The 24,870-nt window shown below is 44.0% G+C and overlaps 1 protein-coding gene across 1 annotated transcript in view; it reads right to left on the reverse strand.

Moving 5' to 3' along the window:
* Positions 1 to 24,870, reverse strand: part of RETREG1 (reticulophagy regulator 1) — a 122,670-nt gene that overhangs the window by 80,644 nt on the left and 17,156 nt on the right. The window contains exons 2-3 of the mRNA XM_019488635.2: positions 13,374 to 13,480; positions 11,562 to 11,592 (exon numbers count right to left, since the gene is read on the reverse strand). Coding sequence (XP_019344180.1) covers positions 11,562 to 11,592; positions 13,374 to 13,480 — 138 coding nt within the window. The remainder of the gene's footprint in view (positions 1 to 11,561; positions 11,593 to 13,373; positions 13,481 to 24,870) is intronic.

Here is a 24,870-nt window from a genome sequence, read left to right on the forward strand (position 1 = left end):
GGCAGATCAGGCTTGGGCTAGTACGGCATGTGGAGTCATGACACAGCCACTGGATCGTGTGGCTCCACAAGCCATGTCTGACACCCTTGTTGCAAGGGATTTGGTCCTTGCTCTCACCATATCAAAATAGAGTCTGAGCACCCACCATTCAGAGGAAGAACAGCTTCCCATAAGACCAAATAATGAATTAGATCTAAACCTTAAAACAGTTATTTCTAAAGATCTAATAATGGCATTTATCTCAAAACTGGACAGAGAGCAAGTTCCAACTTAGAAGCAAGACTGTAACCAAGGGGGGCACGAGTACTGGGAAGTACAGGAAACATTCCAAATCTGACATACATAGGAAGGACACAGACATACAAGAAAAGGAACACACAGACAAACACTTGAAAAGAAAACCTGTTTCGGAATAAGTGATGGTCAGTCAGTCCCTTCATTTCTGGGCTAGTGAATAGTTTGAGAGTGTGCACACAGTAGTACACAACATCGTAATTCCAAGCTAAAATAACCTTAAAGATATAAGGGCCATTTTCTGTTTTCAGTCATTTTACTTATTAGTTTAGAATCAATATTGCTTATTGACTAATGGCTTTCAATTGAATTAAAGCAGTTCCTGAATATGCCATACTTTAGGATACAGAAAAAATAAGAACCAAGTAGAAAGTAACTGAAACTGTTTAAAAGTACCCGACAGTCTAAAGTAGAGGTGGGCAAAATGGCTGACCCGGCCAGCAGCTGGACTCCATTTCCCAGCAGTCCCTGTCCTCATGGCTTAGGCCATGGAGACCCCAGCCACACCTGCAACAGAAAGTTTAGGCTGGGGTTGCCATGGAGACCAGCCTCAGACAGCCGGCAGCACGCATAGGAAAGCAGCGCAGCTCTGGAGCAGTCCCCTGCTGGGAACTTGGGATGGTGGCAGCTTGCTCTGGAGCCAGTGCAGAGTCGCAATCTGCAGCCTGCACACTGCGGGTAGGGGTGCACGAGCAGGGGATCGCAACTCTGCCCTTGCTCTGGAGCAAGCTTCCACCATCCCAAATTCCCAGCGGCTCCGAAGCAGCCCCCTGCGCTGCTCTGCTGCGCATGCAGCCAGTGCGGCTGAAGCTGGTCCCCAATGGCAACCCTAGCCTGATCTTTCCCACACAGGTATGGCTGGGGCCTCCATGGAGACCGGCACAAGCCATGCGGGCAGAGGTGGCTGGGAAATGGAGTCCCCAACTGACCAGATCCAGCCCGCAGGATGGACTTTGCCCGTCCCTGGTCTAAAGAAATAGATGACTGGGGGGGGCAACAGGGAGAAGGATGAAAGATAAGTATTTGAAATAAAATAAGCATAGAACAAAGTATATGTTGAAGAGAATTTTAAAAATTAAAAATGTGCGTAATTACAAGGGTACAAGCAGAAACCTTAGTGTGAAGTGGAAGGAAGGTATAATTGATACTCATTTGAAATGTTCATATTATCTGCAAATGGCAAAGCAATAAGCAAAGTGAAGTTATTCCAAATGAAAAGTTCTACATATGGAGGCAAAAGGAGGAAACCCTTTCATGGGCAGGCAATTTGTAGCTACTCAGGAGTCTGGGATCTTAGAATTTGTACAAGTTACATTACATAGCAACAGTGCAGTTATAGGCATGTGATAAATTGTACAGGTTTCCACCACTTTATGCAGGTTCTGTATGCACGAATTCGGTATTATGCAATGACCCTTTTTATACCAAAAATGTGTTTTATGAGAGGTAAATTCACTCTTATGCAATTGGTGTGGTGAAGGCTGCTTTGTGCAATGCATTGTGGGAGTGACATGCACCAGAATATAGTCTCCTGTGTGGATCTGTGCTCCTTGCTCATCGTCTGCGACATGTGTTCCTGTAGTTGCCATTCCCATTATGATGGTGCCCTGTGCTTGTATGTACTGTCTGATGTTGGTGAATACCAAATTGTCTTGTAAAGTGGTAAAATGGGTCTGGGGGTCTGTACAGTCGAGGTCTTGGAACATATCCCTATTCGTTACATTGTAAAGTGAGTTCCCTTTATCTGAATTTGAGTTATGTGCCTTTTTCCAGAAATGCATGTACAGCATTAACCTGTACCAGCAATTTGCCATGCACACACACACTGTATTTTCGCCCATATATCCCGCGGGGTATATGCGATTTTACAAAAGGGATGGCTGCGGGCTATACGAGGGTGCGGGCTATGCAGTCTTTTATGCAAGAACACGTGTAGCAGGAGTTAATGAGTGCATTGCTTGATTAGTATTCCCAGAAGTTAATTGCTTGATTAGTGTTTCAATTTAACTACTGGCTAACGGTGCGCTATCACAACATTAATAGTAAAAAAACCTATGCTACAAAAAAAAAAAATCACATCTTTCATTGCAAACATTAAAAGTCTTTAATGAAAATTAAAACATAAACGTCTAAAAAATGTTCAAAAACCTTCAAAGTCCGTATTGTAACTTGATTCCCCGAAATACGCGTCTACAAAAGCAGCAGCATCAAGTTCATCAGCGTAGTCTTCGGAGTCGGTGTAGTCTGACTCTTCACCTGATGTGCCGTCCAGGATTCCAGCTTTAAAGAAGCCGTTGATTATAGAGCTTGGTTTCACAGCTCTCCAGACTGCAATGATCCAGTTACAAACTTCTACATAGGTGACTCGTCTCTGTTTTCCAGATGGGGTGAATGAACGAACACCCTGGCTCATCCATTTTTCCCGCTCCTTTCTCATGAACCATTTGAACAAATGGTTAACGGAGATATCCAATGGTTGGAGCTTACAGGTTAGTCCTCCAGGAATGACAGCAATATGCATGCCAGCTTTATTTGTTTCTGAACACTAGAGTGCTTGTGCGTTGCCATTGCATCAAAAATTAACAAAGATTTAGGCACGAAAAACCCGCCTTGCCGTGTTCGAAAACAGTGTTCTGTCCATTCTTTCATTACATCCTCATTCATCCACCCTTTCTTATCGCAAATAACTGCAACTCTATTTGGGATCTTTTCTCCAGGCATCGTTACCCGTTTGAAAATAACCATTGGTTTTAACTTTGCACCACTCATGGTGCACGCTAGCACAACGGTGAAATTTGTTCGCTCATGGCCTGTTGTTGATATTGCAATCATCTTTTTTCCACGTTGATCAACTGTACAGCTTGCTGGGATGTCGAATGAAATCGGTACTTCGCCCATGTTAATTATGTCTGCAGGACATAAATTATGCACGCTGCACTCCTTACACACAAAAACGCGAAATTCTGTTAATTTTTCTTCCCAGTCACCTGGCAGTTTTTGCCCTACGGTAGTTTGTGAACAAACAGCTAAATTAGTTCTGCACATAAATTTGTGCGCCCAATTGCATCCACCCCGAATTCTGTTATTTTCATTTCATTTGCTATCACGGGGGCCTTCTGCCGAATAGCAATGGTTGAAACAACTTTGTTGCTTTCTCGTTGCGCAACAACCCACTCTCAGGTTAGCTTCTAAAGTTGGCCATTTAGAATGCATACCTCTGCAAGCACGCTTTCTCGGATTCAGAGTTTTCAAAATGCCTTCTTCTTTTCGCCATTCTCGTACCGATTTTTCATCCACAGAGAATTCTCAACCAGCTGCGCTATTGCCGCGTTTCTTGGCGTGATCGATAATGGACAATTTGAAGTCAAATGCGTACAATTTTCTCTTGGGCATTTTGATCGGACCCTGCGGTAATTACCCCGGGAATCGCGTAATCACATAGTCGCAACAACCTACCACAAGGTCATTCGTTTCAGCTTCATATGTTGCTTACTAATTAAGGCATAAGGATTTTGCTTGAGCAGATGTTACAAATTGACGGTAAGTATAAACACACTTGAACAGATGTTACAAATTGACAGCAGTAATTAGCGCTCAAATGGCGATCCTTCTGGTAACAATTAACAACTAAATGGCCATTAGAATACACTACCAGGCACAGGGAATACATGGGTGCAACCTATGCGCGGACTTTTTTCCAACATTACAATTTTCCACGGGTTATACACGGGTGCGGCTTATATCCGTGGGTGGGCTATATGCGCGAAAATACGGTATATATGCTGGCTTATTTAGTAACTGTGTGCATACACATATATGAACACAGTTACTAAATAGGCCAGCATAGCTTAATCTCAGGTTGCTTATGTAAATTCAATTATTTATAAATTTATAAGATTTAAGATAAATATTCTTATTGAAATACTTGTGTTGTTAATTTTTTTAACATTTTATGAGTGTGGAAGTCAGAAAATAGAATACAAATACTATAAATACACATTGGGTCAGCATGCAGCTATGTGCTATTTTTTTTTTGTCAGGAGCAGCAGGTGCCTCCTTGTTAGTGTATGACACATACTTCAACACTTATACATACTCTTTCTACTTAGAAAACAAATTACAACTGCTTGGAACTGGTGGGATGGCTAAATCAATAGCTGGGCTCTCACCTGCACAAAAGGCGTCAGGCCTAAAATATAAAGAAACCCGAGATCATGCCATTTTCAACATCCTGGTTTTGGGTAACATGTATTAGAATTCTCATAGGTTGAAAAAATTGAGCTTGCTTTCATAGTTGGTAGGGTTGGAAGGGACCTGAGCAGATCATCAAGTCTGACCCTCTGCCATGGCAGGAAAGAGTGCTGGGGTCAAATGACCTGGGCTAGGTGATAATCTCATCTACTTTTGAAGACCCCCAAGGTAGGAGTGAGCACCACTTGCCTTGAAAGTTTGTTCCAGATCCTAGCCACCCGACTGAAGTAGTGCTTCCTGATGTCTAGCCTAAACCAATTCTCAGTCAACTTACGGCCGTTATTCCTAGTTACTCCTGGTAGTTCTCTCAGGAACAGGGTCTCTCCCATTCCCTGCCATTCCCCCTTGGTAAGTTTATAGACAGTAAGTTTATAGAATCATGGAAAGTGAGGGCTGGAAGGGACCTCAGGAGTTCACATCTAGTCCAACCCCCTACTCTGAAAAGAACCATCCTCAACTAGATCATTCTACCCAGGGCTTTATTTCATACTTTTAAGGAGAATAATACATCTTGCATTACAGAAAATATTCCAATTTCCTTCCTCCCCCCAAGGATCACTAGAGTAGCTCCAGGAAGCCACTGTAAATCTTTACTAAACGTAAAACAGAAAAATTTACATTTTACTTCAGGAAAAAAAGTTAATTATAGCTGCCAATTCTCATAAAGCTCTCTCTTAATATAAGTAATTTGAAGGAAGAAAAATCTGATACTGTATAAAAGTCTTCCAATTAAGATACCAAATTATTAATACACACTGGACTGAATGTTTTCCTTGTACTTCATTTACAGACACCAAAATAAAATGAAAGTGCTGTGAGGCTATGAACTGCTGATTCATGACTTTCGTAGCACTGAGCACAAATATCACGAAACACATTAGAAATCTTTTTTTCCCTTCACTTCTGGTCAATCCTTAGTTCAAGTTCCTAAGACAGCAGAGCTAAACACTTCATGAGTTCAATAGTAAAGGTCTTACCCTGCTGTACTTATGCAGGCAAAGGCGTTTACTCCTACTGTTAATAAATATATTCATGAGGGCTACAGAACTAGGGCATAAAATGTTATGTTTAGAGGATAGTACCAAATGTCTATGCAATACTTCAGTTTATAATGAGGATATAAAATTCAACAAAACCTCAGATACAGTTTAAATAGCCACTGGCTAAATCTTCTGAATCTTAGGCAACTGGGTACCCCCGAAGAACATAATGACAGCTAGTTTGAGTCAAACTGCTCCAGAGACTAGTGTAAGATGATATTCTGATACAAAAAGTCAACACACTCCAATGTGACAGCACACCATGTCAGGCTACTGCAAGTGTATGAAATTACCTTCTGTCCTCAACATCAGCATGAAGGACTAGATTTGATACTCTATAGGAAGAAAATGAACTACAGCCTAGACCCAAGATACACAAAGTATTGCTTAAAGCATGCAGATCAGTGGCAGCAGCAGCTTTGTTCCAGACGCAATGAAAATTTATGCCACAAAAGTAAACTGTGCGGGTCAGTTTTCTTGAGGGTTGATCTCAGACTGTTCAATGAGACTGGGTTTCAGTGAGAAGTCAGCAACACAAAAGCAAAGCAGCACAGGATCAGTGAACAGGCTGGCAAACAGGGGAGTCTGCTGTGGAGTTTGCCCAAACACATTCATTCACCCTTCCCTTCACTGTAAGCTTGTCAAGTGAAAGCAGATTGAAGAGGAAGAGGATTTTTTTTTCCAGGATGTAGCAGCAAAGAAGAAGGGGCTAGCAAGAGAATCAGCAGACTGGCTGGAAATGTCACAATGCTGAAGCCTGTGCCACTGCCAGCCATTCCTCTGCCCATACCTATGTGGACTCTGTCCAGGCATAGCCACTGAGGCTTCCCATCAGGGTCTTACTTTGCCAGACTGCAGCCTGCACATCCCTGTCAGGAACAGCCAGGTGGGGAAGTGCTTGTGGTGAGAAGTGCCTCCTGGTGGATTCTCATAGGAATCATGCAAGGAAGCTGCAGGAGGACGTGAATAAACTCAGAAGCATCTGTATATATGAGACCTTCATCAACTTGATGCACAAAGAAATATTCAGCATCATGGAAAAAGTACAGCAAGAGAAGGCACTGGGAGAGACAAGTACTCTGGAAGGTAGAAGCTGGCAGCTGGTCACCTCTGGCAACAGAGCAGTTGGGGGAGTCAGAGGGAGCAGGGGATGGGGTAATGGCATCTGCTACAGACCTTCAAAACCAGGAGGAGGGAGGTGAACAAGGCCTTCTTTAAACAACTGACAGAAGCTTTCAAGTTGAAAGACCTGGTTCTCCTGGAGGACTTGCATTAAAATCTGGACGTCTGATGGAAAGGAAACAGCAGTGCACAAGCAGTCCAGCTAATTCCTGGGGTGTGTTCAGGATAGCTTATACAGATGGTAGACAGGCCAACTAGGGGCGGGGAGGAGGAAGAAGCTCTTCTCGACTTACTACTCACAGAGAGGAATTGGTTGAGCATGTGAAGGTGGAAGGTAACTTGGGTGACCATGAAGTGATAAAAGTTCAAGATCCAAAGAAGAAGGAAGGAAGGAAGGAAGGAAGGAGAGTACTCGGGCCAGTACTCTTCAACATCTTCACTAACGATTTGGATTTCGGCGTCAGATGCGGACTAGCAAATTTTGCAGACGACTAAACTATGGGAGAAGGTGGTCACGGTGGAAGACAGGCTGGGGATACAGGCCGACCTGGATATGTTCACAAGGTGGGCAGACCAAAACCCGACGGCCTTCAACGTAGAGAAGTGAAGGGTGCTCCACCTTGAGAGGAAAAACCAGCATCATACATATAGGCTCGGCAGTGCTTCGCTCGCTAGCACAACAACCAAAAGAGACTTGAGGGTCTTGATTGACCACAAGATGAACATGAGCCACCAATGTAATGCCATGGCCAGCAAAGCAAACCAAACACTGGCATGCAGCCACTGATGCATATCGAGCAAAACCAGGGATGTCATCCTCCTGCTCTACTCAGCTTTAGTGAGGCTGCAGCTGGAGTACTGCGTGCAGCTTTAGGCCCCCCACTTCAGGAGGCACATGGATAAGCTTGAGAGAGTCCAAGGGAGAGCCATCCATATGATCAAAGGCCAAGAGAACAACCCTTATGAGGAGAGGCTGAGGGACATGGGACTCCTCAGCCTGGAGAAGAGAAGGCTCAGGGGTGACTTGGTGGCAGCCTATAAGTATATAAGAGGGGTACATCAGGACCTGGGAAAACAGTTGTTCACCAGGGTCCCCCAAGGTGATAACAAGGTCTAACGGCCACAAACTCCTGGAAGGCTGGTTTAGACTGGACATAAAGAAAAACTTCTTTACAGTCCGAGTGTCCAGAGTCTGGAATAAAGTCCCTGCCAGAGGTGGTGCAAGCACCTACTCTGGATTCATTCAAAAGGCATTTGGATGTTTATCTTGCTGGGATCACTTGACCCCAGCAGACTTCCTGCCTATGGCAGGGAGGCTAGACTTGATCTTGCAAGGTCTCTTCCAGCCCCTAATGTCTATGAAGACTATGGAGAGCAAAATAAAGGACAATGGATTTCAGAAAGACAGACTTTAACAAACTGCAGGAACTGTTAGGAAGGAAAAAAAAAAAGAGGTAATTCTGAGGGGGAAAGGAATCCAGGAGAGCTGGTTGTACTTTAAGTGGTGGTGCAAGAGCAAGCTATCCTGGTGCAACACAAGAATGGGAACTACAACAGGAGAACAGCCTGTCTAGACAGCAATTCTTTAAATGAGTTAAAATTAAAAAAAGGAGCCTATAAAATGTGACAACTTGATCATAGTACTAGAGAAGACTATAAAGGAGTATTATATGGGTATACAGGGAGAAAAGGCCAACACATGAGTTGAGATGTAGCTGGCAAGAGACAGAGGCACTAAAAAGCATGTCAGAAGTAAAAGACAGACCAGAGAAACCATAGGTCCCATAATGAATGCAGACAGCAATGTAATTATGGATGGTGGAAAGAAGGCTGAAGTATTTAATGCCTTTTTTAATTCATTTTCCACAAATAGGGGCAGCTACCAGCTAATGAGTGCACTTGGCAGCAAAGACAGGGAAGGAGTCTAACAGCTGAAAGTAGCAGAAGAACAGGTTAGGGATAGCTTAGAAAAAAGCAACATGCTTTCAAGTTGGCAGGGCTGGATGGGATGCACCTGAGGGTACTGAATGAATTGGCCGAGGTAATTTCAGAGCTATTACCTATTTTCTTTGAGAACTCGTGGGTATCTAATGAAGTCTCAGATGACAGGAAAAGGGCAAATGTACTCCCCATCTTTATGAAAGGGAAGGACGTTCCAGAAAACAACAGACCTGTCAGCCTGACCTTGATACCTGGGAAGATCACAGAGCAGGTCCTCAAGGAATCCACTGTGAAACACCTGGAGAACAGGGTGACCAGTAACAGCCAGCATGTGTTCACCAAAAGCAAGCCACCTGAGCAATCAGATTTCCTTCTATTATAAAGGTGACAGACTCTATGGATAGGAGGAGAGCAGTAGATGGGACACACCTTGACTTTGGCAAGGCTTTTGACAGGGTCTCTCCAACCTTCTCATTAACAAGCTAAGGAAATACAGACTAGATGGAAGTACTGTAAGGTGGATACATAACTGGTTGGATCATCATGCTTAACAAGCAGCCATTAATGGCTCAATGTCTAGCTGAGAGGAGGTATCAAGTGGGGCTCTCCAGGTGTCTGGTATTGTTTAGCACCTTCATTAATAATATGCATGATGGGACTGAGTACACGCTTAGCAAATTTGCAGATGACATCAAGTTGGGTGAAACTACAGACTCTTTGGATGGCGGGACTAGGATCCAGAAAAGCCTGAACAGACTGAAGAAGACATCTACAATCAGATAAGATTCAACTAGGACAAGTGCAAAGTCCTGCATTTGGGCAGGAATGATCACATGCACAAATACCAATTGGAGAATGCCTAGCTAGGCTGCCGTATGGCAAAGAAGGACCTGGGATCATTATCTGAACACAAGTCAACAGTGTGATTCGTTGCAAAAAAAGCCAACAGCAAACTGGGTAGTATTAATGGGAGCATCACTTGCAAATCAAGGGAAAACAATTCTTCCATTCTATTCAGCACTGGTGAGGCCTCACCTGGAGTGCTGTGTGCAATTCTGAACTCCACACTTCAAGAAGGATGTGAACAGTTTGGAAGCAGTCCAGTGCAAAGCAAAAGCAATGATTAGGGGCCTCGGATGCAAGATGTATGAGAAAAGGCTGGAAGAAAATAACTAGGGTTATTTTGCCTAAAGAGAAGAATGAGGGGGAATTTGATAACCGTCTTCAAATACCTGAAGGGCAGTTACAGAGAGGATGGAGAGGGGTTTTTCTCTGCAACTGTAGGAGACAGGACAAGGAGCAATTGCCCCAAGATTGAGCAGGGGATGTTTAAACTGGAGATTAGGAGATATTTAAAGACTAAGAGGATGGTCAAGCACTGAAAGCAGGCTACCCCAAGATGTCATGGAATCTCCATCCTTGGAAGTTTTCAAACACACTTGGCAGGGATAGTTTAGTCACGGATACTTCTGCTTTGAGCAGGATCTGGACTAAATGACCTTGCAGGTCCCTTCCAGCTCTACTTTCCTATGATCCTACAAACTCTCAGAGGAACTAAGCCATACTTGTCAGTCCAAATGAAATAAGACACATTTCTTTGATTTTGCCTGCTCTAAGGTAAGCACCGAGATGCACATACAAATTAAAAACAAAGCAAAACATTACACTGCACAAAATTTTCCTAATGTGAATATGAAAGAAATAATGAGATAGCCTGATTAAGCCACGTTAACAAAGGCACCCCAGAAAGCACTCAGATGCTATGGTGACAGCTGCATAAAATCATAGAACAAAGGGATGAACCTTGAATTTCCATGTCTACATTATCAATCGCTGCTTTCCTAGTGTAAGATTAGGACACTTCGATGTGGGAATGGGCATGGTAAGAAATAAATTCTCTCTCACCTCAAGGCCACAATTTCAAATGTCAATAGTAAGTGAAAGCTATTACTATATAGTATATTTTTTGGTGTGTAAGATATGGCTCCCCAACCCCCAAAGTCGAACATTAAACTATGCAACAAAGAATTGTTTAAAATTCCTGTAATAAAAGTTGACAACATTTTAATTAAGTTTATGATATAAAACTTTCCCTGCAATTTTATCTTTTTTGTGTAGGTGAGATTGGGGGGTGGGAATGTCATCCACACGGGCACATCTATAGACCAGACAATACTGGAATAGTTTCTACAACATTTTAATTCAGAAGGCTCTGAAAATCTTTAACAGATTATAGAAATAAGATTTCACTCCTGCACTAATGAAATACTGCTACTTTGGGGAGGAGCAGGGTAGGGAAGGGAAACAGTAGCTATTCTCCACCAAATGATTCTACGCATATTTTTGGATGGGGTTGGCTAATAAAGTCAACAGGTTTGACTACCATCATTAAACAGGCATCCGTAGAAACAAAGGCCAACAACTCTTAAATCACAGTGTCAGTCACAAAAGATAAGGAATATTTTGGTGACTGCAACTTTGTACAGGTATTACTTGTGTAATGTCTGTTCTATTGGAAAACATCATTCCTTTACAGTTGTCAATCCAGCATCTTTCCCCAAGAACCACCTACAAAGAAACAGGTTAACTGCCAGGAAACGCAAGAGTTCAATACTGCTTAAAGAAAAATATATTTAAAAAGGACAAGTGTTCCAAATCTGACAGCTGTCCGAATAATATACCATGATAATTTAAAATCGGAAGTCAGACTCTTCACTGAGAATAAGTCTATAAAACTGATAGACCATGTGACTATAATGAACAACAAATCACATTATGAGTGAAACAATGTAGTTCTCATTTTGATTATACAGTGTGTTATTATTTGTGAAAGTCATTTATAAAATTTAGAATTATTTAGTGTTATAAGAACAACCTACATAGTTACCAACATTTAAAAGACAATCCACCTACCTGTCAGTGAGGCTCCTCCAGAGCTGTGCACCTGTAATTGGTAGAGCATATGTTGAAACACAGCACTGGTTTATACAGTATGCATGGGTCCCCTCCCACCTGTTTTCCAACAGTATTCCAAGTCATGGAAAAAGTTACTGTAAATCTCTGTAGTACAATAAAACACCTCTAGTTTATTCAGTTTGTTAGCATGGGCTCAGTCTCTCTTCCTACTATACAATGGAATAACAGGTTTTTGGGGAAAAAAAAAAAAAAAAAATCAAACTTCTCCAGAATATTTCAAAACTGTTTTGATATACCAGGATTACAAAAGTCAGTATCTTACAATATCCAACAAATTGACAATCACTGTATATTCCAGTGTTGCACTAGTCTTGCCATCTAGCAGATGGCTGAAGGCCTGTAATGATTACACAAAAGTATTTATCCTATCCTGAGGAAAGAAGATCCTTAATTAGTGTGGTAATTCCCAAGTTTCATATAAGTAAGGTTTCTGCTACAAGACATTTATGAAGATAGCACCCAATTAGTGGTTTTAATTTCCCTGAACTTCTCTTCTGAGATCACTGGAGACATTTCATAATAGCCATAGTGAAATAACTAACTATCCCATGACCTCAGAACTAGGAAATAAAGCTTTATTGTCTACATCTAATTCTGCTGAATTGCCAAATAATGTATTGACAGGAACAGAGGGATATGATTAAAGATAAGATTTCTGCATTTATAATTTGTTCAATAATATATGGTGACAGAAACTATTAGGTGGTAATGTCCATGAAGGAAGCGGTCAAACAAATTAGATAATTTAGCACAGTGTTTCCCAACCAGTGTGCCGTGGCACAAAAGTGTGCTGTCAGAAATGAACAGCTGTGCTGCAGAATTTTGCTGTGGCAATGAGCAACAACAGGTATGAGGATGGGGAATGCCTTAACAGGTGTGACATGGAAAATTGTTATTAATGCAAGTGTGCCTTGGGCTGGAAAAGGTTGGGAAACACTGACTTAGCAGAAAACAAAGCAGCCTCAAGCACTTGAGCTGAAGCAGCAGCACAAGTAAAAAAAGAAAAACCTGTGGTTCAGACAAGCATTTCTTGGCTTTTCTGTTACTTTTTAGGAGACTTAAGACTTTTAAAAAAGTGAAACAGTCCAACCATGAAACAGTCCAACCACAAGCAAATATAACCCATAACAATCTTATAGGCAATAGACGTTGTAGGTGTACTCGAGTTACACATCATTTGGCTGAAGAATCTTTACATTAGTACTAAAATACAAGTAAGAAAATTCTCAGCACACTTGACCCTGCTGACAAAAGATGTTAAATATGCTGGGAATCCCTACTGTAGATGGGCTGAATGTCAATCAATCTTGGCCTGGTCTTTTTAAGTATTATGTTTATTATAAATGCACCACTTGAAAAGTTCCTTAAGGATGGCAGACTGTTAACAGCTCTTAAGTTCACTACTCCTAACAGCATCAAGAGCCCTGATATTAAACAATGTTATTTTAGGCATAGATGCATTTCTAAATCTGTGGTTTCAAAATAAAAGTTTGTAAATAAAGTACATTTACTATAGAAGTTAATGAAATAAACATGGACCTTCATTATGCCATTTTTAGTCACTTTTCAAAGCAAAATTTATTTTTAGCACTTCAGAGATTCTTTTCTACTTGTTTTGATAATGCAAGACCTCTTTACTACAATATTAGATATACAATCAGAACAAGCAAGCAAAAATGACTGAGCTGACAAAAGGTGCATGCAAATACCTGTAAGAGATGAAGTCTCTGAACCAATGCACTGCCTTACCTTTTATTCTAGACAATACCATATCCTTTACGATCTGCATTATTACAACACCGAGTATTATGAGAGAAGTCAGGTGATACACTCTCCAAGGGGTCAGTGCAAGGAACCTAGATTTTAAATGGAAAAACAAAAAAAATTACTGAACTCTGAGCTTACAGTGAGTTCTTATATGCAAGTCTAGGATTTTTATCATACCCAGATAAAATAGAGAAAATACATATAAACTGACAATGCATTAATACTTATACTAAATTTGATCATTTCACATGGTTACTGTCAAGAAGCAAAACATTTCAAGTAATTAATTACTAGAGGTGCACCATATTGGATCAGGACCAATATAAGGAAAACTGACATTATAAGCAATTGGCTTTTTTTAGCCAGTGCAGCTGATAATGTGCATATGCGCCACTGTAGCATGCACGTGGCCAAAAATGCAGCTGAGCAGCTTGGAGAGCAGTGTCCATTCCATAAGTTGGGGGGGGGGGAGGGCATAGGGGGGCCCCCCATGGTGAGGGACGGAAGGAGTGGGGCTGGGGCAGGGGCTGGCGCTGCCCAGCCAGGGCAGGGCATGGGATGGAGCTGTGAGGGGCTCATCTAAGGGGCATGTGACCCCTGGATTTGTATGCTGGGTGAGGGAAGGCTGTCTGCTGCAGGGTCGGGGCCAGGGGCTGCACTGGCCTCTTCCCGGTGGGGGCTGGTCAGGGCGGGTGGCAGAGGCACTGCAAGGGGGCGATGGTGAATTTTGGGGTGGTTGTAGCCCAGCGGTCTCCAACCTTTTAAAGTAGATCACCTTTGGCATTTAAAAGCACCCCAAGATCTACCATGCGCCACCACCCCCCCTCCCACGCCACAGCAGGTAAGTGTGGGGAGGGAAGGAGGGAACAGATTGAGGCAGAGGGAGAAAAAATTATTTGGGGGAGTGCTTCCTCAGGAGGCAAGTCTCACCCAGTCAGGCCCCCACTCAACTTACCCCTGTTTCTGCCTCTGCATCACTGTCCCTCACCACAGGGGCCTTGATTTAGCCCTCGTCCCTTCCCTCCCCCACGGACTGACCTGCTGGGCTGGGACACATGCATGCAACCCCCCACCCCAGCCTTGGATCGACTCAGATCTTCCGCAAGAGACTCTGAGATCTACCAGTGAATTGAGATCTCCTGGTTGGTGACCACTGCTGTAGCTTATTCCATAGCCCCCCCAACCCCATCCCAGCGCTGCTGCCTCCTACCCTAAGCACAGCCCTAGCTCAGCCCCGCCACTGGGAAGAGGCTGGTGCAGCCCCTGGCTCTGAGCCTGCAAGGGGCAGCTCACCCTTGTCCCATGCACAAGTTCAGGGGACACATACCCCCCATGTCTCCCCTAGGGTGCACACGGGGTGGGGAGCTGCCCCCCCTCCAGGGTGCACTGCCTGGACAAGCCACCTGCGGCTCTGTCCTGTGCCCTGCTCAGCCCTACTCCCTCCCTCACCATGGGGGCCTTCATCTGCCCCCATCCCAGGCCCCTTCCTCCCCACAGACTTACTGACCCATCGCTGCTGTCCGAGCTACCCGGGTGCATGTCGGTTATTGGATCGGTATCAGCCAACATGGCTGGCTAATAAATAGGCCATCGGTATTGGCCAAAAATATCTTTATCAGTGCACCCCTATCAATTACATTAATTATAAGCTTGCTTACACAAGCCCCATTTCAGCATCTCTTGGTCTTTACTATAGAAATCACCTTTAAAGAGAAAGGTACTTAACCCTAAAAAAAAAAAATTAAGCGTACATGTTCTATGGGTATTTTTCATTTTTTCCTTCCATGAAGAAGTTGAAGTTTAATTGCTTAGATACTATAACTTAATGAACTACTTTTCTGTTTTTACTAGCATGAAGGAAAGGGGGAAAAGAATAGACCAAATGCTTCTCTGAATTCCAGTATCAAAACTTTCCAATATTTTCATCTACAAGCCAAATGATGCATTTTGACACCATGATTAAATAAAATTATATCGTTCACTATATATCAAAATTTGATTCTGAAATAATCTAGTTTTACCTTTTATTTTTTGCTACCTATAAAAGCAAGTCTCACATGGACTCCCAGACTGATTTACCATACCAACCCCTCCTGCTTTTAGCATTCATGAATGTTTAGAGATTAGCACCCTTTCCCATTTTACTAGCATGTATTTTACCCCTTCAAGAACTGATATGAAGACCAGGGTGGGTAAAAATTATTTAAAAAAAAAACAGATTTTTTTTAATCAAATTTTTTTTTGTTAAGATGCTTTTAAAAAAAATAAAACCTATATAAAACTATATGTTAAAGCTCAAAAATATCATAATGGAATAGGGATTATAACTTCTAATTATATACTATTTGAGACAATATATTCATATAACCTTTTCAGAAAAGTTTTATAAATAGGTCACAACAGGCCATGGACTGTATTAGGGGCCCAACCTTATGGGCTTTCCCAGAGGCTCCTCTATCAGATTAAAGAAAACCATACTACCTGATGGGACTCTGCTCAGTCTAGAAGATCCCATTAAGCATCTGTGATGCTTAGTTTCAGTTCTTAAACTGTGGATTTGTCTCTCCAGAGATAACATCCTTGTTAACAGCAATGCATGGACAAGAGAGATAACAGACCTGATTATGTACCCATCAGCCCCATTATCTCTCTGCAAGTTTGTGTACACAGAACAAGCCCTTACCTCTCTCTAAAAGTGCAGCTTCAAGAAGTTAAAATGAATACAGGATTATGGGGGGTGGAATAGATCTGGGCAAGGAGGAGTCTTGAGCTAAATGCAAGGAGGGAAGGGCAGTAGAAACAAGAAGTATTGTGGGATAAGTTCCTGAGTATAGTCTCTGCATTGATTTGAGATCTAGTGAGTGAATGGTAAGATAGAAAAGAAAATCTATCATGGCAGCAGGCTTCCAAGGCCATAAGAGAGAGAAGAAATAAAAAATGAGAAGAAATCTAAAAGAAAGCCCCAAGTTAAGAACATACAGCTGCAGTGCTCATTTGATATCCTCCTAATATAGCATGGCAAAAATATCCCTCAAATATCCATAATTAATCTAGTGAATTGGAGATAGTTCACCTCCCAATGACTTCACAAGTATCTACTTCAATTAGCTTTGGTAAATAAAATAACCAAATCATAATTCATGTTTTCTGATGTAGCTGCAAAATTAATATGAAAAAATATCAAAATAAATCACTGCTTTAAAATGTATAATGTGTACCTTCTAAAAATGAAAAGTTTTCCTGAGTTGTGAATAAGGCACTATCCGGCACCTTACAAGCCGGCAGGCTCTAGTAATCGGCATACCAGCTTGTAAGGGAAAAGCGAAAGCGGAAATGCCCACTGTGGCACTTCCGGTTTCACCAAGCCCTGACGGCCCAGGGCAAAGCCACTTGCGTGGGACCCCACTCCCTGTCCCTCAGGGCCCGTGGGAGGGGCGGCGATGCCCCAGATGCAGCAGGAGAGGTGGCAGCCCAAACAGGCAAAGACGCCTGTTCGGGCCATTCAGTTAACCAGCATATTTTGTTATCCAGCACCCCCCATTCCCCAACAGGTGCCAGATAACAAAGATTTTACTGTATTAAGGTTATATCAAACAACAAGAATGCATTTTTTGTAGAAAAAAAAAAAAAAATTAAAATCGAGGATTCCTGACCAGTGTTTAAATCAATTTGATTTAAATTAAATCTACCATGAGGAAGACTCTAAAATAAAAGATCTGCTCTGTAAAAAGTTTTTTTACAACATATTTCAGCATGTTAAAATATTTGTACTAAGTGGTTTTGAATTTTGTCAATCATAAATTTCATTAAAGTGAATTAGTGTGCTAAGCACCTTTCTTTAAGCTTAAATAAAAAACTGCATTAAATGTCCCTGTATGTAGGGATAGCTGGAAGTAAGGCAGCCCGACCGTAATGCCAAACAGAAACTAAGTCACGTGAACAAATGAGATTCCCAAGACCTGGCTGTAAACACAGAGTTGGGAACTTATCAGCTGCAGCATATTTGTATAACAGTGTCACAGCACACTAAGGTGCCCTGCTCCTTTAAAGAGCTGAAACTGCTAGGGAGGGAACCCTAGCAGTGAGGTGGAAGCTCCAGCTGCTGGTTACCAGGGCAGCCAGAATGAGGTAGTGGCCCACAACTGTCAGCGGTCAGCTGACCGGAAGGGGCAGGGCCTGGCTTGTATATAAATCCCAGGTCTGAGGCCAAGAAGGCAGTTCCCTGCCAGCAACCAAGGGGGAAGGAGCTCTCCCAGAGCAAGCAAAGGGGAGGGGCCTGACTGCACAAGCAGCTCCTGATACTGTTGTGGGACGGAGTATTCCCCAGTAGGGTTTAAATGATGTTATAACCCGGTGGCTTGAGTTTATGTTACAGCCCAGGGGCTTGTGTTTTGTTTACTGTTGTATAACACTGGTGGTTTGGGTGAGGCTATTAGGTGAAGGAGGAAGCCTCATAGGGGACCCACAGCAGTGTGGAGCCCCCAGCGCGAGAGAGGGCACAGCACTCTGCGGGGACAGAGTGAGACAGGGCTGCAAAGAGCACAAGCGCCAGTGAGGTGCAGAGCAAGACAGGGCTGCAGAGAGCTGAGGGAGGACAAGGGGGCCAAATTATAACCAGGTCCAGACCAAACAACGTCAGTACCATCAGTGAGGCTTGGGGAGTGGTAAAGGGGCGGTTGGACCCATGCATAGCCCATAAGGCTAGGGTGCCCCAAAACACCTGTTGTGCCATTGTGCCCACCCCGGGTCCGGGAGTCCATGGGGTCAGAGAGTACAGCAAACAGCATCCAAGAGGACGTAAAAGGCAGCCTTCCTACTATATATTTGCCATCAAAGACGGAGCGGGCCAGAATCGAGGGTGCCCATTGGGCCAACTTGGCACGGTAAGGGGGCCTTGGGGAGATCACGGCCAAACTGCAGGACCCCATCCCATGACACAGAGGAAAAGTCCAAAACATGAAAAGCAGTAGCAAGGACAGCTGATATGTCAGCCACAAGCTGTCTTCAGGACATAGACGTGGATTTCTGAACAAGGTAACTGCCTGCTCTTTATTTCTACTGTGTTCAGGGAAATAAGCCACTGTACCATCTTCATTATTAAACATGAAGAACATGAAATAACAAAAACAACCTCGCCCTATAATTATTTTCTCAGGCATTGGGGAAAAAAAGAGCCTCTGATGCTGGCAAAATCTATGGGCCACTAAGATATAATAATATGAATATGTACCTTTTTAATGGAAACCAATATTCTGAAAAGCCACTGCCTCTTCCACCACAATGCCCAAAACAACTGCAATGCTTCAAAATCCCACTGAATTTCAATCATCTGCCCTGGTTCCAGACCACCTAGTGACTGCAGACATATCTCTGTCTCATGTATACAACCAACTAGTTGTGCACGACATATGAGCTTATTGCATTAAGGCAGGGTTTCAATAATAAAAGTATACTACTATGGGTACTTCAACCTGTTATCAAAACCTAGTAGGTCCACCCCTTAACACATAATTTCTTCCTATTTATATATTCCCATATTTAATAAGTTTAAAATATTCAACATGTCTACTAGGGCTGTGCAAAGTTTTGGTCACCGGTTCGATTCGGCGGAGATTTGGCCCTGTCCCAGGGACATAAGAACAAGCGAGTGGGAAGCCATACCCGTAGGCAAACCCTAGACAGATGGAAAAGAAAAAAACCCTCACCTCTTGCAGGACTTCAAAGAAGCAAAGAAGCACACCAGGGAGAGATGCCCACATGGTCCATCAGCCACGCTCATCTGCAGCTGAGACCGGATGACATCAATAGGAGACACTACCTGGTGAAGATGAAAGCCGGCTCCGAATACACGGGAGTGGGCACGCCGGGAACAGAAGGAGCGACAGGGAACTGCTGCGGTGGAGGCTCCCAGTACCAGCAGGGAGCTGAAGAGCTAGTGTGGGGAGGAACGGCTGCAGCAGCAGAGACTGCAAGCCCTCCCCATACCGGGGAGAAACAGCACCAGCCAGGAACAGAAGAACTGGTGTGGAGACGAGCAGCCACAGCGGCAGGAGCTGCAGCAATCGCCTCCAGGAGTGACTGGCTCAGAAGTGAGCTGGAGGGACTGGCCGAGAGACGAGTGGCGGCGTCTGCTAGAGCCGCTGAGGGTACCCACAACAGGGACAGACGGCGCCGAGACACCAAGTTAAAGAGGGCTCTGGCTGGAGCTGAAGAAAACCCTGACTGGGGCGGGAGCACAGGTCCCAGCCAGGGGGACGTGCCTGCTTAAGGCACTGGGGGAGTGGAGTCGGTGAGCCTACGGATTTTGAGCTCCACCCCTCCCCCTCTTTTCCTTCTTTCCCTATTGTTTTTCCCCTTTCGTTGTTTTTCCCTTCTTGGTCTCCTTTTCTCTTGGCTTAAGGGTCCTCACCGAAATGCTTGTTTTGTGTTGTCGATGCACTCTCTTTGGTTTTCTTTTTTTCTTGTTCCGTTTTCTTTCTCCGCCCAGCGCGGGTTTACCCAGCGCTCTCAGCTGGATTCCAGGAGACCAGGGACCCTGACAGAGGATAGCGGGTGCGTTATGAACGCAGCGGCGGTCAGTGGCATCCTCCTGGAATGTCCGGAGCCACGGAGGAACGTCTCGGAATATGAGAAGTGTCGAACCTCCCAGATCCAGATGGAACCTCAGGCATCCTTCCGCAATGAAGGGGACATAGGTACCAAGGAGGTCATCGTCCAAGGGTCAGCCACAAAGAGATCCTGAGGCCCGTCTCGAAGGGTGGCGCATGGCCAGGGTGTAGGGTAGGTTGGAGCTCCGCAGACATCCACCAAGGGACGTGACAACTCTGGAGGCGCCCTCAAAGGAGACCCCCTTCACTGAAAATCCATCAAAAGTCGTGGCAGGCGAGTTTGGGGGCCACTCCAAAGGTGATTGAGGGACACTCTGGGGCTTACACGAGACTACTTGGCACAGAAGACCAGCTGCCCATGCAAAGGTGGCGCAAGAACGGATCATCGAACAGAGACGGGCGCAGGCCCAATTCGGTGGCTGAATCTCCAAATCAAATCAGGAGACTCCTTAATCTCTCCAAATAGAACTGATATCCTCTGAAACAATTCAGAAAGATTTGGCAATTTGGACATAGACACAGCTTTAAATGTCTTTTCTACATACTTCAAGGTACTAGGCAGCTCATGAATGCTGAGATAGTGGAGCAGATGGAGCATCCCACGGGAGCATGGGGGGGTCCCCAGCACGCTCAGCAGCGGACCCGAAAATGTACCAGAAGCACTTCTGGTCCAGTTCCAGGTCCACCAGAGACCGGGCTGGGCGGGGGGGGGGAGCCCAGCTTGGCAACTGGTGCCTCCTGGGTCTGGGGGGCCACCCAGGGTCCCCTGTGCAGTCCCTGGCGGACCCGGAAGTACTTCTGGTCCACTTTTGGTTTCGCTGCAAAACATGCAGGGGGGCGCCCCCCGCACTCCTGTGGAATGCTCCATCCTCCCCACATTTGAAGCATTCACAAGCCACACCTGGTACCTGGAGGTATGTAGAAAAAACATTTAAAGCTGTGTCTATAGCCAAATATTTGGATTGGACCAAATCAAATCAGGGACAGCGATCCAAATCAATGAATCAAATCACTGTCCCTGATTCGGGCTGAATCCAAATCAAATAGGGCCCATTTTGTACACTCCTAATTTCTACCTATTTATATTTTCACTTACATCATGCCAGTTTTAGCTTCTCTCATTTCTTGGAGTCTCAAACCAGCAGAGACTCCATATGTTGGAAGAAGGGTGACTGCACCCAAAAGCTTGCAAATAACTTTTTTTCAAGCTACTCAGTTGGTCTAATAAAAGATATTACATCTACTCAAAAAACCTTGCCTGCCCCTTAACACAGGCAAGCTATCAGCTCTAATTGAAAACCTTTCCATATTGGCTCCATTTCCCAACGTATCTTGCACTAATATTTTTCACAATCACGATGAGCTCAATTCAGCATTTAGCTTTGCAGCTCCTCATAATCTGACACAGGAACTAGTCAGCAACTGATCTGAAAAATCAAACTTAGGAACAATCCCTTTTTATGATTTCTAGACCCCACAGAAATGTAATGAACACAGGGCTTAAAAATAAGAAGGGCCAAGTCCATGCCATCCTATCGTTTCTCTTGTGCATTTGATAAAATCTTATTTTAGAGCAACTGAAAGTATTATGAAAATAAACTATATCAAAAGGCAGTCCTTTAAAGCCAACAGGAAAAGGAAATAGTTCTGCTTATACAATTCTAAGTTCTGCAGATTTCTACCAGAAAAAGAAAAAGTAGAGAATTGCTCCTGGTAAGGTTTAACCATGGTTTCTTGAGAAGTTGCAGAACATGATTTGATTTTATCTTTGCAGTTAACTGATCTTCATTAACCAGTTTAGCTGCATATATTACTGTTATCCTTTGTTACTAACTATATTGGAAGCAGCCCCTGAGGATGGCTGTGGCAGCCCCTAGTGGCCACCCTAATCCTGCTCCCACACTCCAGCTCCTCAGTGTACTACCACCTCACTATATCACCTGCTGCGCCACAGATATATGAATAATATTACATATATGTATGCATGTGTGCATGCGTGCACGCATGTATGTAAATAAATTGGGAGGCTGTCTCTGAGCCCTGGAGGACCCCTTAAGTGACTGAGCTGGATGTTTGGTTCTGTTCATCTTGATCTCTCTCTCTGTACTCACAGACTGACACTGCCAGGCAACTCTTACTATCTGTGCTTGTAGGCCAATAAATTGTCGTGGAAGCATTATGTGTGGCCTCCAGCCCCCACACAGTCACACCCATACCTTGCAGATCCCACTCAGTCCTCCTTCATTGGACCCTCTGGTTCTGACCAAATTTCCAGTCACTTGGGCCTCCAGCCCCTTTCTGGCAGCCTTAACCTGCTCAGCCTCCTTAGCTCAGCCTCTTTTCACTGAGCCCCTCTGACCATGTCTACTCTGGGTTTCCTGGCCCTCTTTCACCACATGGCCCACCTACTGCCCTTGCACTGCTTAGTTTTGGTCTATGCAACCCCCTAGGGTCCTGGACCATAGCAGACTTTTACCCTGATCTTAGCCCCTAATAGCAGGGTGTGCCTCCTAGGCACCCCACCCATGGCCTCTACTTCCCATGTAGCCACAACCTGGTCTGCTGGACTTCAAAAGTCCACTGTAGTCAAACCCCCAGTCATCCTCAGTTGTTGCTGGGTATCTCACTCCAGGCTTCTATGCTGCTTGGACAGCCTTTCCCCACATCTGGCCCTCCTGGGCCTATTCACAGTTCCTACCACCTCTCAGCTTGGTGCCAGGAGCTCTTCCCCCTAGCACAGCCTGGGCCAGACTGCCTGCTCTGGCTCCACGGGCATCTCTTGGAGCCTACTCCTTCTGGTCACATGTTCCTGACTAGCCCCACACATGACCCATCCACTCAAGGAGCAGCCTGCTCTCAACTGCATCTGGCTCACCTGTGCTGAAGCCCTTCCTTTCTGCCTGGAGCTCCCAAGTTATAGGCAGCCCTATACCCCTTCTCTGGGCATCCTTCTGAACACTTACTCAAAGGCAGCTGGCCTTTGCTCTAACCAGGTGCTTTCCTCTGTTAAAAGTAACAGGGGCCTTGGCCTCCCGTTATAGTAACAGAGAACTGTTTTTATGCTCACAAGGATTAACTGTGCAGCATCCTGCTAGAAATATTCTTGCCTATACACAAGGCCATGTCATTCTATATTTTGGCAGGTATATTACCTCCATGTTTGGGAAAAACTTCTAAGAGACTAAATATACTTTCCAAGCAGCAGAAACAGCTGTTGAGGCAGGACTTTCTCACACACAGGATTTTCTAGAGTCCTGGTTGGGCTCTCTGCCATTTGCTGTCTGGCTATCCATACCAACTGTCATCCCCAATACCTCACCTGCCTCTCCTCTCTCTTGCTTTGTTCTATTCATCCTTCTTTCCTCAATTTTTAGTTTTCATTTAGATTACTTCCCTCCCAAGCAAGCCTAAACAAAAAGCAGAAGCCTGACTTGTATGACCATCACATTTTTCACTGATCGTCTGTTTTCTTACCTGTATCAATTTTATCTACTTAGATCAGCATTTCCCAACCTTTTGGTTCTGGCAGCACTTACTCTCCCATCCCGTGGCACACCGGCCAAGTGCGGAGCGGGGGTGGGGAAGGGGCCAAGTGGCCACGCACAGAAGGGAGAGGGAAGTGTGCGGCGGAACACAGCTGGCGAATGCAAGTCACTGGCTGGAGCCACGCCCCCCGTCTGTCTGCAGTGGCAGCAGGTGGGGGGCATGGCTCCAGCCTAAAATTCCATGGCACATCTGGACATGCCTCACAGAACACGAGCTGGGAAACACTGACTTAGATGGTAAACACTTTAAGGCGGAGCCCATTCACTACTGCATGTACAGTGCTTAGCACAATGAGTCCCATTCTTGGTTGGCTGGTTCTTTGGTACTAACTTAACATGTTTATTTACTAGAATCATTATAGCAAGAACTTGGCACTATTCTACGCACCCATTATGCTATGAAGCCATTACTGCTTTTTAATTGGTCAACTGCTCCTGTATCATTTAGGTATGAATTTGACCAACTTGTTTAGTTTGGTCCAGCATCCTGATATTGAAAAGCCAGGTACTTTACAAAAGAGTTTTTGTAGGATTTACCAGTATGAGACTTTGCATGATTCATAGCATCTAAACTGACTAGCCAAAAGAAATTCAGAGCCTTCAACAATAATTTATTGGGTAAAAAACCTAATATTTTTTCTGCATACAACACACCATGAACTATAATGCACACCTTGTTTCTGAGTGGTACAATGAAGAAACTAAAGCTTTTTGGTTCTTTTTAATTAAAGCTGAAATCCTAGCTGCTGTTGAACACTGCTCTCCACAGACAGATCTATGATTTTGAAAAGATCTAAACAGTCTCCAGGGCTGTGAAATAGGAGGAGAGACACCAAGAATAGCCAGCAGACAGCAAAATTTCCCTACAAAAGGTTAGCTTGATTAGTGGAAGTCAAAACTATTGAAAAGGAGAGGAGATGACTAATTATTAACTACTGTGCAGTGAAAAACAACAAACCATTATTTCAGCTGCCTGATTACCAATGTGACAGCTGCTGCACACTAGAGCACAAATCAAAGCAAGGTGCTTCTATCACAGGCTGAAAATCAGCTTCCCTGCTTTAATTCATGCACCCCAATTTTGAAGAGAAAGGTGTATGAATATGCAAGAAAAAAAAAATGACATTCTAAATGTCATACATAAACAGTATTTCAGGACAAATTGCAGCAGCAGCAGAGCACACTCTCTGCACGAAATACTCATTCAAAATTAGCATAAACACGTCATTTACCTATCAGATTGCAAAAGGATACTTTTAAAAGTAATATATGAGATAGAAAGATTTGAAAAATTCAATCAGTAAGTGAGACTACATTATCTTATTA

The sequence above is a fragment of the Alligator mississippiensis genome, chromosome 5 (assembly GCF_030867095.1).
Source record: "Alligator mississippiensis isolate rAllMis1 chromosome 5, rAllMis1, whole genome shotgun sequence".
NCBI classification, from domain to species: Eukaryota; Metazoa; Chordata; order Crocodylia; family Alligatoridae; genus Alligator; species Alligator mississippiensis.